The sequence below is a fragment of the Echinops telfairi genome, unplaced genomic scaffold (genome assembly GCF_000313985.2).
Source record: "Echinops telfairi isolate 266 unplaced genomic scaffold, ASM31398v2 ScPeMD7_443;HRSCAF=831, whole genome shotgun sequence".
Lineage (NCBI taxonomy): Eukaryota > Metazoa > Chordata > Mammalia > Afrosoricida > Tenrecidae > Echinops > Echinops telfairi.
In genome coordinates, this window is record NW_022104341.1 from 20,329,177 (window position 1) to 20,344,305 (window position 15,129).

The following is a 15,129-nucleotide window of genomic DNA, read 5'->3' on the forward strand; positions in this document are numbered from 1 at the left end:
AAACTCTCTGCATTTTTCACATGATCAAGAAAAATAACTAAATGAAGGAGCAGGTTAGTCATACTGTCTTCGCTACTGCTCATGTTACTTGAAGATGCAAAGGAGATAAAGTACTCAAACATGTTTGGTGAAGCAGAACCACCGTCTGAGGAGATACAACAGGGGATTGTTCTTCACTGCTTGTGTCCATTCACAAGATACTCGCAGCTTTGATGACCTTTCCAGTTTTGCAACAGAGGATATGTTTTTTAAAATGTCATATCATCCAGATTCTTCTTCTAATAGGCCTCCGCTCACCCCTAAGCTATATATAGTTGGCATTAAATATTATAAAGTCAACAATAAACTCCTTAAAAGAAAATAATTTGAATGCTGCACAGCTTGTGACATGTTTGTAAACACATTCCCTCTTCCCCCCTCACCTTGTCTTTGCCTCTCTTTGTTTTCCTCCCTGTCTTGAATTTTCCTCTCCCTCTTCCCCTGCCCCTGCCCCTCTTTGCTTTTATGGTCTAGCATGATCTAATTTATCTTCCTATCTTTCTGGTTTGATGTTTTTTCTTTTCTATTCTTAGTACTTTCGGTTACTGCTCAAATAAGTATGCAGAGTTTAATTTTGCCATGGAGTATGCTAAGAACTCTTCTCACACCAGTTTTTCAAAGATGAAAGTGACACTGAAACTCCAAGCCCATTTCAATTTTGCTTTTCCGTCTCTTGCTCTCTTTGTAAAACCACCTAAGCCACTATTTAAGTTTGAAATATAAAGAATAGGGAGGGATTGAAAAATTGCTTTTGTTTATAAGAAGTGTACTATCTACAGATTACATTCCCCAGCCCAAGACATAATAACAAGATCCTATTAAACGCTCCAGTTTTAAAAATGATTCAAACCATTCTTTTAACCCCTCATCTTGCCCCATTTCGTTGTCTAGTAAGTTCTAATACAAACATTTTGTGGTTTAAAAACATGAATAGAGAAGAAGTGTTTAATTTTTCAGGAGTCCTATTCTGAAACGGCTTTGTAAATTCCCTTCAGCCTGGCCCCAGATTGGCAGTGCGGTGCATTTTGTGCATCCTTGTGGTCCATGCGATTGCCATTGGCTGACTCTTTCCAGAAGTGATCTCCCCAGGCCTTTCTTCTTAAACTGCTCATTATCATAGAAGTAGGGATGTGTCTACTAATTAATAGTTACATTTTAAACTTAAATTTCATTAATATGTTGAATTTCTGTACTATATCCATTTTTTGCCATGGTTTATTGAATCTGTACATGTAGAACCAGTTTTTTAAATTTTTCCTTAAAATTCCTATTTCATATTCACTTTTTTAATGAAATGAGCATTAAGACTAGAAGTTTAATAGGGATTAAGTAAACAACTGTGCAGTTTCTAGCTACCCTTGCAGAATGTCTTATCTACTAAAAGTCTAGTTTTAATTTTCTTTATATTATTATTTGCCTGTCTTTGTACCATTGTAAGGAATTCTAGTGGTGTAATGGTTATGCATAGGGCTGCTACCTGAAAGGTCCACAGTTCAAAACCATCACCTGATCCTCTGGAGAAAAACGAGGCTTCTATTCCATAAACTAGAGTAAACAGTCTGGGAACTCACAGAGGGCACTGTCCTACAGAGTCCCAGTGAGTCATCATCGAGTTGATAGCAGTAGTTTGGTTTTTTGAGTTTTTATGATGTTTTGATAATATCAGTCTAGTTTGCAAAAATAGAAAATTATTTTATTGTTAGGATATTATCGTGAGAATGATATTTTGTACTAAATTAAAATTTTTTATTCCTCTGACATGAAAGCTTTTCTTCTTTTTCCACAGTTATTGGCCTTGACTTTACTTTTGCATCAATTTGACTAGTATTTTCTACAAAAATCTTTCATTTCACTGATTCTTTAAAAATTATTATGCTATGTAAGACTGACCGGGGCAGGGGGGGTATATCTGACCTCCTATGACTTCACAAAGGGGACAGAATATCAAACTCAACATCAGCGTTTGAGGCAGAAGTCACACATGCCTCCATCCTTCAACCCACTTTACCAGTTCTGACAGCACTGTCAGAGCCCCTCATTCCAGGTCCCTGCTACTGAGCCGATCCATCATATACCAGGAAGATGGCCTTTTGTACTTCTCACTGATTTGGTAATTTGTGGCAATCACCACACAGAACTCAGACAGTGCTCAGGATTATGGGATTCATTAGGGAAGATAACAGGTTGTAATTCAGATCAGAAATGCTTATGTTAAAATTCTTCCAATCAGGATACCCACTTCCCAGCTGTACCCACAGACACACCTCTCTCTGGTCCTTAGCTCCTCACAATCTCTTGGCATCTGCCTTGCTCAGGCAAAGCTACAAAGCTCTTTCAGCCTGCTGATAAATGCCTTAAGGGTATTCTACTCAACATAGACCATCCTCCTCCAATTAAGGGCCTGGAGCTAACTCATTACCAAGCAAGTTTCTTTACTGAAAACACTAGTACACAGATTTGCTGACCACGTGGCTGGAAAGCCAAGACTGTATAATTCTCTGGCTCCTGGTTCCACTATTGTCACTCTTCTGCTGCTCCCTGGACCACACCTCTGCCTCCTGATTGGAGGAGGTGGAGTGTATGGACCAGAGATCCTCAGTACACATTACACTGGTTCTTCTCTAGTGGTAATCAGATCCCTCACCCTGGTTTCTGCTTCTAAAATAGCTCATTTTATACCCATCAAGACAGAAAAATTGACCAGTTTTCACTTTAGAGTTCTGAATTTTCATAATCACAGTTAACCACCCTGTTAGTCGTCATTCATAACTGCATCATGTAATCTTATCAGTATGTGTCCACCTCCTCTTATCTGGACTCATCAGGAAAAGAGGAAATACACCCAATCTGCATAGTCTCACTAGCTCCTTGGTGTGATTTTAAAAGAGCAAGGCTCAAAGAGCACTCTAATGTAAACCACCACACCACAACCTCTATCTAAATAGGTTACCCTCTTGTACAAAACCATTTCACCTGTACCTGCGCTTAGATTTATGTTTTCAAATTTATTTATTCTTTTTCTTTTTCTTGCTTAATGATATTAGATGGTAATTTCTCTAATTAGTATATTCTTTAAAGAACCATCTCTCAGAACTTTGTGTTTTAATACATTAATTTTAACTTAACCTTTATTAAATATTACCTCTTATATTTATTTGTTATTCTTTTTGTACACTCTTGAATTGCTTTGCACATATTAATTTTTTTGAATTGAATAATGAAAGTATTTAAGATGATTAATTCTGCTGAGGAAACCATATTTGGGTCTGCACATTTTAACTATTTATTATTGCTATTTTTCTTGAAAATGCGCAGCTTTGTTTTTCCATGTTAGAGCACTGGTGGTGCTGTGGTTAAAGCACTTGCTACTAACTTAAAGGCTGACAGTTTGAGCCTACCAGTTACTACCAAACGAGAGCTCTGCCTGTCACTGCAGACAGATAGAGAGCCTTGGAAACCCTATTCTATAGGGCCACTGAATCTGAATCAAAGGAACAGCATTGCGTTTCAGTCCCCCACCCACTTTTTAGACCAGACTAAATAGATAGACTTCTATCTTTACATGTTCTACTTCATTTTTAGCAACTTCCAGTTTTCCTAGATTCATATTTTGTACATTTTACCTTGCTCTGATTATTCATGGACTTTCTTCCTCCCTCGTTTTGAGCTGTGCCTCATCATCAAATGAAGATCTCCAAGGCTCTGCTCTGTCCCCGTCATTAAAGTTCACTCTTCTTTGAGGAGGCACCCTTCCCCCAGTTGCTTTCTGAGGACCTTCCATCCTGAAGGGTTCTCCTCTGGCAGTGTTTCACAATGTCTACAGCGGCTGAGCTCTCAGAAGTGAGCAGCCTATTTCTTCTTCATGGTGTGTGCATAACCTGGAGGCTCTTCTGATACCTGTCCACCATGGATGATCCTGCTGGCATTTGAAAGACCAGAGGCATAGTTCCCAGCATTACAGCAACACTCAAGCCACCACATTATGACACATTTACAGAAGAGTTGCGGTAATCTCATCCAGGTACCTTTAATAAACAAAACTCTAGGGGTTAGAGATAGAGAACAATTTGAGGTGGGAGATAATACATTTTTAATAAAATTCAAATGGACATCTTCCTGAATCATAAACACTTTGAAACAAATGTAGGCAATACTGCTCCACATAAAAGAACAGATTTTACAAAGCTCAAGTGTTTTAATGAAGGTCAGGAAGACCTCCAGGATGAGTTCAAGGCAGAGAGATCATGTCAGAGAGTTATGGAATCCCTCCTGGAGCATTCCAAAGAGATAATCTTGATCATTGTTTCTGGGACACTGCATTGTGAGACAATTCTGCCAAGAATTAATCTTTCTATCGTGTCATTGGACCTTCTCGTTCTTCTGGGCTCACAAGGGCTGAACTACAGTAATCTTGGGGGGAAACATTGCCCTATCTAGCCAAGAGCTCTGATCTTGCTTCTTCTTAATGTTTTTGGTTGGTTTTGTTCCCCAAACTTGAAGAACATTTAGAGAAAACAACTTCAGTCCTTGAGGGTGACACACTGCCTGCTTGAGGTAGTGTCGATTGAAGAGAGAAAATTATCTGAGGGAGGGGTAGAAAAATGCAAACGCTCTCTTCAGAAGTGAATCGACCATCATTGGCTAGTATGTTAAGAAACAGTCTTCCCATTTCGACACTTTTGTTAATACCTTTATACTTACCTTCATTCCAGTTCGTGCAGTGGATCCGCTCTAGGTAGTACAGTATGAGAAAATTGACGTGGCTGTGAATGATCTTACCGAATGGATATGAATTCTCATACTTATTTCCTGTCTTGACTTGGGCACAGGGCCAACTTTTCCGAATAGTCAAGTTTTCTATGTTGATCAATTTTTCTTCTATGGGCCCATATTGCTGGCAACTGCTTCTTCTTGCTAATATTCTCCATAGAGGGAAGGGAATGATTTTCCAATATCTCCTTAAACCAGTTACCATCACGTTGATTCTGACTCAAGGTGGCACTAAGTGTGTTAGAACAGAATGGTGTTCTCCGGGGTTTTAATGGCTGAATTTTCAGGAAGTAGATGGTCAGGTTTGTCTTCTGATAGACTCAAATTTCCAAACATTTGGTCAGCAGGTAAGTGTGTTAGCTATTTGCTTTGCTCAGGGAATGGTTGAGCACATACTGAGCCAACAATGAGATCTCATGGCTCATTGTATTTTTTACGTGCTGAGAATAATAATTGAACATATTAAATTAGCTATTGAAGTTTGTTAACTTAAATTTAATTACACTGGCTTTGCTCCTACTACTTCATTAAAAAGAAAAATGCATTTAATTCTTAAATAAACATGTTAGTGTTATATACATTAGAGAAGTTGATATAGGTATGTCCATTAATTAAATGTGAAAAATTATCTCATATGCACACATAGACACAGAAACACACACATTCCTAGTGAGAAAGTTAGCTTTGATTGGATGTCCCTTCTTTTTGATGTTAAAGACGTTAATGTTTAAATGAACAAAATGTTGATATATGTTATTCAAAATATTATTGCTTACAGATAATTTGTGGTAAAAGCCTTTCAGTGAATGAAATAACTCTTCGCACTTTGAAAGAAGAAGGTTACAAAGCTGCTTTCATTGGCATTGGTGAGTAGCTTCCTTTTAAATATTTGTATCTTTATTAACACTTTAAAAATTTTATGATAATACTGAGAAGAATGACTGTTTTCAAGCATTGTCACGATGGAATTTGTATCTGTTCAGGATGGACAGATATAGGTAGCAATACTCAAAAGGGAATTTCTGTTTTACAACTAGTTTTGTAGCCTCTTCAACATGACGTAGGCAAAGCCTTTATTATGGATAGACATTGGCAACACGGACTTTCATCCCCCTATTTTCTCATCATTATCACCTGTGGTTATAATGTAAGAAGCAAACATTTTTTAAAATCTTACAGCGAAACATGTACCCTGGTCTCAGAGATGGCTGGCGGCTGCTATAGCTTTCTCATTATTGTATAAAAATTGGATTAAATGTTTAATAAAGGACCGAGTTGGCTATTTATCCTTTTAATCTAATTTAACATTTTAAATTTCATTAATGTTTCTCACATTTGGCTGAATTTCAAAGACAATCATATGTCTAAAAGCCACAGAGACAGCAGGGATAAGGTAGTTTGGGGAGGTTTTTTTGTTGCATATTTTGCCTACATTTCTTAAAGAAGATTGAATCATCTAAAATTTTATTTTGAATTATTTTTACTGAGATCAGAAAAAAGAAAAAAATAACAAAAACAAACTTTTTGTCTCCAGAATTTGTATTCATGCTTTCATATGATTCTATTTTTAAGAATCACATGCAAACTAAATATGTTCAAGTTTTAGTGCTTTTAATGGAAGTCCTTTCTTCTGTCTTCTGGTTTGCCTCGACTCTGTTTCATACTCTTGGAAGTGAATATATAAGCAGTTAAGCAATGTCGAGACAAAGCCTGTACCTTCTCTAAGTTCACAGGGCGACATTTATTTCAGGCTCTCCTATTCATTGCATTTTTCTTGTGAAATCATCCGTAGGGCTTCTGCATCAACTATATTTTTCTTCAATAAGAATACCATGTGTTCTCTTATTAGATAATTTCTCCCAAGGCTAAGATGATCTCTATCTCTTTGTATAGCAATGACACATTATGGACACATTATGGACAAAAATAATACTTTTTAACATCTCGATTTCTGTATTCAACTTCCTTTCAAAAACTTGGCAATGTCATTGTCACTAGTAGTTCTCTATATTCCTTTCCTTGAATTACAGTAATCATGGGATATATGGAGAAAAGGAAAGAGAGGTTTGATACTTTCCTGAGATTCTACTTTCAGAGTCCCTGACTTTTGTGTTACTTTCCAGCATTACATTTTCCTGAGAATTTAATCAAAAGGAAAGGACTATCTAGCAATTATGTCTTACTAATGCCAGTAATGTTAGCTCAGTAAATTCTTGTGCATCTCAGCAGTTACATGATCAAAAATGCTTTCTCAATAATAAGTAGAAAAACTGTACTCAGGCAATTGAGTCTGAATTAGTGATGTTATCAAATACCTTTCTGCAATTCACCAGTTTTTTCCCTACACAGTTGTATCAAAAGATACAATGTTTTCCATTGATAGAGTAACACACAAGGTGTGTTAGTCCAGGTTGGCTAGATAAGCAAATCTAGAGACACTCATATATGTGTAAGAGGGAGATTTATATCAAGAAGTAATCATATATTGGGAAAACATCCCAGCCTAGTCTAGTTCAAGTCCATAAGTTCGATACTATTCCATAAATCCCTCTTCAGACTTATGCAGCTACATGCAATGATGCAGAACGCAGGAAGATCACAGGCAGGTGGTGCAAAGTCTTGTGGATCCAATGGTGATGGAAGCATCACAGTTCTCTTCCAGGTCTCAGCATAGCACAGGAAGGTGAAGGCAGAAAGAGAGTAGCCTGGCTCCAGAGAGCCATTTATCTCAGTGGCACCTCCAAATAAGGCCATCAAACTACAACTTCATTGACAGGCCAAACTCCACTATATCTTCTTACAGGTGCCATGTTGACATAAAAAAGCCAACTATCATGTAGGACTTCAAAAAAGTTCATTAAAAATATAATGCATACCTTTATATGTTTATGAACTTTGCCTACAAAGAGTTCCACCACTAAAGAGATGGAAGCAAAAGAAATAAGCAATGCATTATGTCATCTCCTAATTACTTATTTAAGAAGCAAATGCCATCTCAAATTTTGTAAAAATTCAATGGCATATTACTCTTATTAATGGTTGTAACTGTAAGAGACAGCTTCCATTGCAAGTTACAGCAGCATTTTTTGCTTTTTTCTTTTAATTCATTACTTTATATAAGGTTCCTTACATGTGTTATATGATAACGTTTCACTTGTTCACAATACAATGGTCTCCATTTGACTGCACTGTGGTGTGAATACATTTCAAATGTGGAGTCCTTTCATATTTATGTGGCTCTGCATTTTCATGCTGAGAAGTGAATCTTTTGACTTTTTGGTGTAGTGATGTGAGGAATACAGTTATGTTCCATTTCAGTATCTTGTATGAAATATATATACAGGAACGTTTCCTCTTGTCAAAATAAATATATAAATAAAAGCTTCCGTCTGTAGAAGACAAGTAGCCTTAGCCTCTAGGAAATGTTTATTTGACACTCTTGATTAGTGATTTGGGACTATATGACCTTTCTGTTACCATATATCTGTCTATTATTTAGGCAGCTTCACATTCTTACATGCTTTTTGTTCATTAACCATGTGTCTATATTGTAATTAATCTTCTCTCACTTACCTATCCCTTTTCCACTCTGTCTGAAAGTATAAATGTTAGAAAAAGAAACCTGTATTATTTGGTACAAAATTGGCTGCTTTAACAAAAGGAAAAAAACAAATGAAAAGAAACATAAATAGGATATATATTTAAGTTTTTCTCACCTGACAGTGTAAGCCTTAGTAAACATCCAGCTTCTATTTTGAGGGCAATTGGTTGCCAACATGTCCACATTCCAGCTAGCATAAATAGAGGAGAAGCAAGAGGTCTTCTTTCTTGTTAAGTTACAACCCACAAGCTTCCCATTTCACTTGTTTGTAATCTTATTATCTGACCATACAGGCATGTTAAAAACCAAACCAAACACCAAATTCAATGTCCTAGAGCTGATACCAACTCATAGTAACCCTGTAGGACAGTAGAACTGCCTCAGAGAGTTTACTAGCCTGTGACTCTTTACAGGAGAAGAAAGCTTCATCTTTCCTCTCTGAAGTGGCTTGTGCTTTCGAACTGCTGGCCTTGCAGGTAGCAACCCAATGTGTAACTACTATACCACCAGGGTGGTGCTTCTTGAAAATACAGTGAACACATCCCTACTAAACTAATGTGGTTTTAAGTCTTACAATATAAATTATTATCACCCTTCTTTAATTACAGAGGGAAGGGATAAGAGGTATGGACTGGAGACAAACATATAAATCATAGTTGGTATGTGATATATAGTTTTCTTATGAAAGACAGCAGAAGTAAACACTTTGAAGCAAACAAGACAATTTTACTATTTAATGTTTACATGATGATTAGGTAGGTTACTTAATAAAAAAATTAATTTTTTCTTTCTTGGAAATATCATAGTTCTAGATATTCTGTATTTAAAACTGCTCATTCATTCTATGTTTGTCTAAAATACAAAATGTCGATGGTATTTATTAAATATTATTTTAAAAGATAATTTAATAAAAGCGTGGAATCAATATGTTTTTGTATTTCCAAATATTGGTGATGTTACTGGTACGAACAACACTTCATTTTAGACTTTTCCCTAACTAAAGCCTAGGTGGTGTAGTGGTTATGAGTTGGGCTGCTTAATGGCAGTTAGCAGTTCAAAACCACCATACGCTTCTTGGGAGAAAGAGAGGTTGCTAATCCAGTAAAGAGTTATGGTCCTGGAAACTCACAAAGACCCTGTCTGACAGGGTTGCAAGAGTCAACAGGGATTCATGGTAGTGAGTGAGTGAGTGAGTGAGTGAGTGAGTGAGTAAATGCTAATAGGGTCCATTTAGGGAATTATCTCAAAGTGTGTGCATAATTGTAAATTTAAAGAGTGTATCTCTTTGCTCATGAGAGGCTTGGTTTCTTGGTAGCAGTCCCAAGGTAGTAAAGGTTAGTTAGGTATGCATATGCATATCTATATGCCTGCATGAGGAAGCTTGAAAAAGTTCATGAAATAATAGAATTGAAAAATAAGGCAGCTTACCCCACAAAATTTGAAGCCTCCTCCTGCGCATGTGCGTGTGTTATTATTCTTTGGGTGATTATATATTCTACGGTGATAGTTATAGATGACAACATAACTGGACACTTGGTCTTTACTTCAAAGGAGACTATTTCCCTTTCTGATTGCCTAGCACTAGGATGAATAGTTATCTTTTCTATTTGTACAGAGCACTGTAGTGTTAAAAACGCTCAACAAGCATTTAAGGAATGGAACAACTACTAATGCATCATGATATGACTGATAAAATTTGTAAGAAGAAACAATAATAAAACCATTTATTAAAATCACAGTAGACATGCAGGAAGATAGTATCAACAGGAAGAATTGCTATTTCAAGAGAGTAGGCTTTGCTTGTTGCTAACTCAAAAGACTTCTCTTGAATTCATTTCTCACTATTTCTACTCCCTGTCTGTACACTATCACACTACTACTGGAGCCTCTTAACCAGTCTGCTTGGTCACCATTATCCCCACAATGGACGACATAGTGATTCTTTCACACTTGGTCTGCTTGTGTCAATCCTTGCTCAAATCTCTTACTTTTAAGACAGCAGTTCTCAACCTGTGGGTTGTGACCTCTTTGGGGGTCAAATGACCATTTCACAGGGGCCCCCCGATTCATAACAGTAGCAAAATTACAGTTGCGAATAGCAACGAAAATGTTATGGTGGGGAGTGGTTCACCACAACATGAGGAACTGTATCACAGGGTTGGGGCATTTGGCAAGTTGAGAGCCACTGCTTTAAGATAAAGTAAAACATTCTTTAATAAAATAATTACAAAGTTCTTCATAATCTGATTATACCCTAGGTCATCAGATATGCTGCCCTTGACATTGTCTTTTAGTCTTTTTAAATTGTTTTCAGTTTTCCCCTTCTCTGGGTTCTTGGACATGATGCCCCTTGGGCTAGAAGTGTTCTCGCCTCTAACTTTCTTACTGATATTCTTAAGAGTATATTTATTTTTGCTTTGTTATTTTGTTTACTTTCTGCAGCTATTTATACTTGGAACTATCCATTATACACCTTTGTTCTTTTGTCTCAATAAGTGGAACCTCGTCTCAATCTGCTCCATTATGTTCTTCTTTCCTTTCGGGATGGACAGACCAGATTTGTATGTCATCGTAGGCACTGCCCTCTAACGGAAAGATTACACGTTTACTTATGCCACGGCAGCTAAATTCTTGGAAGCTGAAGATTTTGTCTTATTCATCATTAGATCTTTGGTGTTTAATAAAATGCCAGGCATATAGCTATTACTCTATAAATATTTTATATTATAGCTTATTTTTAATGCCATATTTTATTATTTTATGAAATGATTTTATAGGATGTTAAAACATGTATTTTGGGGTGTTGTAATAGTGACCAAACTTAGGAGAAATATATTTTATATTATTTAAAGTTAGTATTCCATGATTCACAAAGTTAAAAAACAGTACAATGATGGTGATTGTGGTTGTTATATCAGTAGTAGTAACTGTTAATAGCAAAAAATATTATTTGATTAATTTTCAAGATCATCCGTCCCATTTATTTGTAAAAGGATCTTTATGTAGATATCAGTAAATCTTTTATAAATAAGAAAATAAGATCAAGAGATATTACAGTCAATTGTGCCAACCAAATCGTAGAATATGAGTTTCATTGAGAATATAGGAAAAACATATCAATTGTAATTATCCATATTTCAATCAACATTAAGGACTGGCAGACACAACGAGTGAAAGCCAATTTGTAGGATGATAATACTTTCTTCTATTTGGTATTCACCTAATATTTTTAAACATGATGACTTTGTGAGTTAGTCTTTATATTTAGCCAAATGCATATATGTATGTGTGTGGGTGTATGTATATATCTACATGTCCCCAATTGTTTATTTCAGTTACCATCAGGAAACAAAGATATTTTTGTGGAGATTCCAAAATATTATAACAGCTGAAGAAGAGATAAATACAATTAACAAAATCCATTGAGAGAATGTGGTATTAAATTTGCTACAGCGTGGCCTTTATTTAAGTCTCTTGTGCCTGCTTACAGCCAGAATTCTCCACTGTTAAAGTTATTCTTAATTAGCTTCTTAATCAGAATTTCTAAGTTGTACACATTTATATATACACCTTTCTATTTATTTAGGAGAAAATTCAATAAGATCTTCATCCTCTTTGCTATTGTCCCCAGACGAGAGCTGAAGTTGTTTAGTCAATATTCTAAATAGATTATTTTAAAATAATGAACCTGATTTAATTGTAAGCAAGATAAAAGTCAAGAATTTTTTGCCAATCCACTTTTTATGATTTTTTTTGGTAACATTGTTTAATCTAGTGTCACTTGTAAGTACTCGGGTGTAATTGTGAGATGGCTCCCCAGAATTTGGAAATGATGGAAATAGAATTCCAGCTGAGCGTTCATTAATTCATCATTTAATGAGTTCACACAAATCCCCTAGAAGGAGCTGCAGTAGATGGAGGGCACTCTTTCTTTGAGCTCATTAACATAGCTAAAGAAAATACATATAATCCACAGAGGCAGGTGGTAGGGGCTGGTCACCTTATAAGGACCGAGTGGAAATAATCTTGAGAAAACCTTCATCGTGACTGGAAGCCACCTTCATCAACGGTCTTAGAATTCTGTGAGTCATACCAAGAAATGTTCCTTTACAAACTTTCAATTTTAAAGATGTTAGTCCAAAGTACGTAGAGATTAAAGATGTCCCAAATGATAAGCTTTTCTAAGATGTTAGTTATATCACTAATTGTTTCCTGATGCTAAACACCACTCCACCCCTTAGGATATTCACTCAACATTCCCCAGTCCTGCCTTTTGGTGCCAGGTGCAGAAGAACTCATGAAACTTTGAGGAAATGATTCACAACGGTTTGCATGTTATACCCTGTTAGTTCTGAAGTTCTGTCATCTGTCAGGAAGCTGGTGAACTCAAGATAGAAGATAGACTGCAACTCAAGTTCCAAGATCCAGAGGTCAGGCAGAAGCAAGCCAAATTTGGATCCAGAGTCAAAGCCAACAAGTTCTGAAAGTCAAAGCAAGTCTGCTTGCCCCTTAGCAAAGCTCAACCCAAACACGGAGTCATGAAATCGGAAGGCTTTGAGGAGGATGCGGTTTTGTGCTTTTCAACAGATGATTCTCTTAAGAAAACAAAGGCGATGACTTAAGGAAGGTGGGACCCAGAATACATCCCATTTTAATATTGTAACAGAGAGCTCTCTCCAAAATGGGATTATAACCACTGGCATAGAAACTAGAATTTATAACACATTTCAAAAGGGATTATGGCTAGAAGGGCCATAGTAAGTAATTAACTACATCTCAGTTTGATTGTAGAAAGACGGTGGTAACTATGCCAATAAAAGTATCCTTGCTTTTTCGGATGGTTATCTTTGTCACTCAAAATAATTCTGTCTCTCCTAGTAATTGGGTTCTCTAATATGATTAATTTCCTCCTGAGTCTTCTCTCTTAAAATCAAGTCTTCCACATCTCAAATGTTTTCCATGCATTTTGGGTTTGGGTTTGTTCTGCTTGGGGTGGCTCTTCCCTGCCTTCAGAATAAGTTGAATTTACTTAGTGTGATTTTTAGCAAGCTTCAATAGATGCCCGAATTCACCTGTTTAGACATAACATCTGTATAGACCACCAAATAACTGGCCTTTCCTTAGAGTGAACCAGCCCTCTTCCTCTGTTTTACCTGGGTGCATACACATGTTTCCTTCAAATATCTTTTATTCTGTTCTTATATTCTAGGGTCAATACTTTTGTATGATATTTATTTTAAACGTCACTAACTTTATGAAACATTCCTGCTAATCTAGCCGAGGTCAATGTTTATTCTGTGTGCATATATGACACAGTAGCTGCAACCCTGGACTCCAACATAGCAGCCTTTGTGCAGACGGTCCGGGACTGGACTGCGATTTGTTCCCTTGTGCATACTGCAGCTAGGGGACGGAGCGGATGCGGTGGCCCCTGACGGCAACATTTATAACAAGACAGTGGCAGTACCTCATGTCTAGGAATGAATATGGCTTTCCTTTTATTACTTTTAGTTGTTGCCCATCTGTATTTCTTGCCCCCCACTCCCCTACATATTATATTAAGGTTTTAGGAGATTATGAGTTACATTTTCTTTTTTGAAATCAAATAGTTGAAAGAAGAACAAATTAAAGAGGAACAAATAAATAAAGGAACATAATGAGGTCTTAAGTATTTTCATAACTAATCTTGATCATTGCAGGCCTTTCTAAGTATTATCCTCTGTCTCCTTTTTGAAAAACAGGAAGGTATTTCACACTGGAAATGGTATAGTTAAGAGATTTTTTTTAGATGTGTGCCCTATCATTGTGTTAAGAATAACATCACTATGTTCATGAGGTATTTTTATTGAGCCTAGTCAGTCAATTTTTGAGCATATTGTTATTTACTTAAGGTGTTAAAAGGTGTTCTATTTAATGAAAATAATAGAAAAATCTTTTTTTATTAAGTGTTCTCTCTGCTAATAGAATCCCTGGAATATCATAAAGGCCCAATACACTAGTTTACAATTAATATTACTGTAACCTCTCCAGCATCCATTGAATTAATAAATATCCATAAATTAATATATTATATGTATATAATCTAAATTGAAGTAAAAAAGAACAAAATTCATTGAGTGGTAGGGTTATTTTATATATCCAATTACTCATGCTATGTATATTTTAAAAACTTTCATAAGAAGGTATAAAACAGAACAAATTCACTGCCATTGGGTTGATCGCTCACTCATGGTGATCCTGTAGGACAGGGTGGAACTGTTCCTGTGAGTTTCAGGGAATGTAACTGTTTATGGAAGTAGTAAGCCCTTCATAAGAAGGTATAAACTATATTAAAATATTGAACTATATTATTTGGATTTAACTGATTAGAAAATTGAGACATTTTTATAAGACAATTACATGGAATAAAATGTAGTTGCAATAGATTTTTATAAATGTACAGGTATACACACACTTTTCAAATATGGTATAAATTTATATTTTATATTATATACATACATTTATGTTATATTTGCACATATATTAAATATATGTATACATAAGCAGGCTTTTAAAAGTTCATGGAAAATGGAATTTAAAAGATCAGTGGAAATTTCCCATCAAATTGTTTGAAGGTCTCTCATGTTTAAGTATACACAAACTAACAAAATTTATCTTTTTAAAAAGAAATCATTTTATTGGGGGCTCATACAACTCTTATCACGATCCATACATACATC

The 15,129-nt window shown here is 35.9% G+C and overlaps 1 protein-coding gene across 2 annotated transcripts in view; it reads left to right on the forward strand.

The window, feature by feature from the left end:
* DPYD (dihydropyrimidine dehydrogenase) overlaps positions 1–15,129 on the forward strand; it is a 1,157,760-nt gene that overhangs the window by 352,696 nt on the left and 789,935 nt on the right. Inside the window, exons 8-9 of one of the 2 annotated variants that reach the window (XM_045291907.1) lie at positions 5,588–5,675; positions 12,652–13,015. In XM_045291907.1, coding sequence (XP_045147842.1) covers positions 5,588–5,675; positions 12,652–12,719 — 156 coding nt within the window. In that variant the 3' untranslated portion in view covers positions 12,720–13,015. Of the gene's footprint in view, positions 1–5,587; positions 5,676–12,651; positions 13,016–15,129 lie in introns of those variants that run through there. The other variant, XM_045291906.1, reaches the window with a different exon arrangement.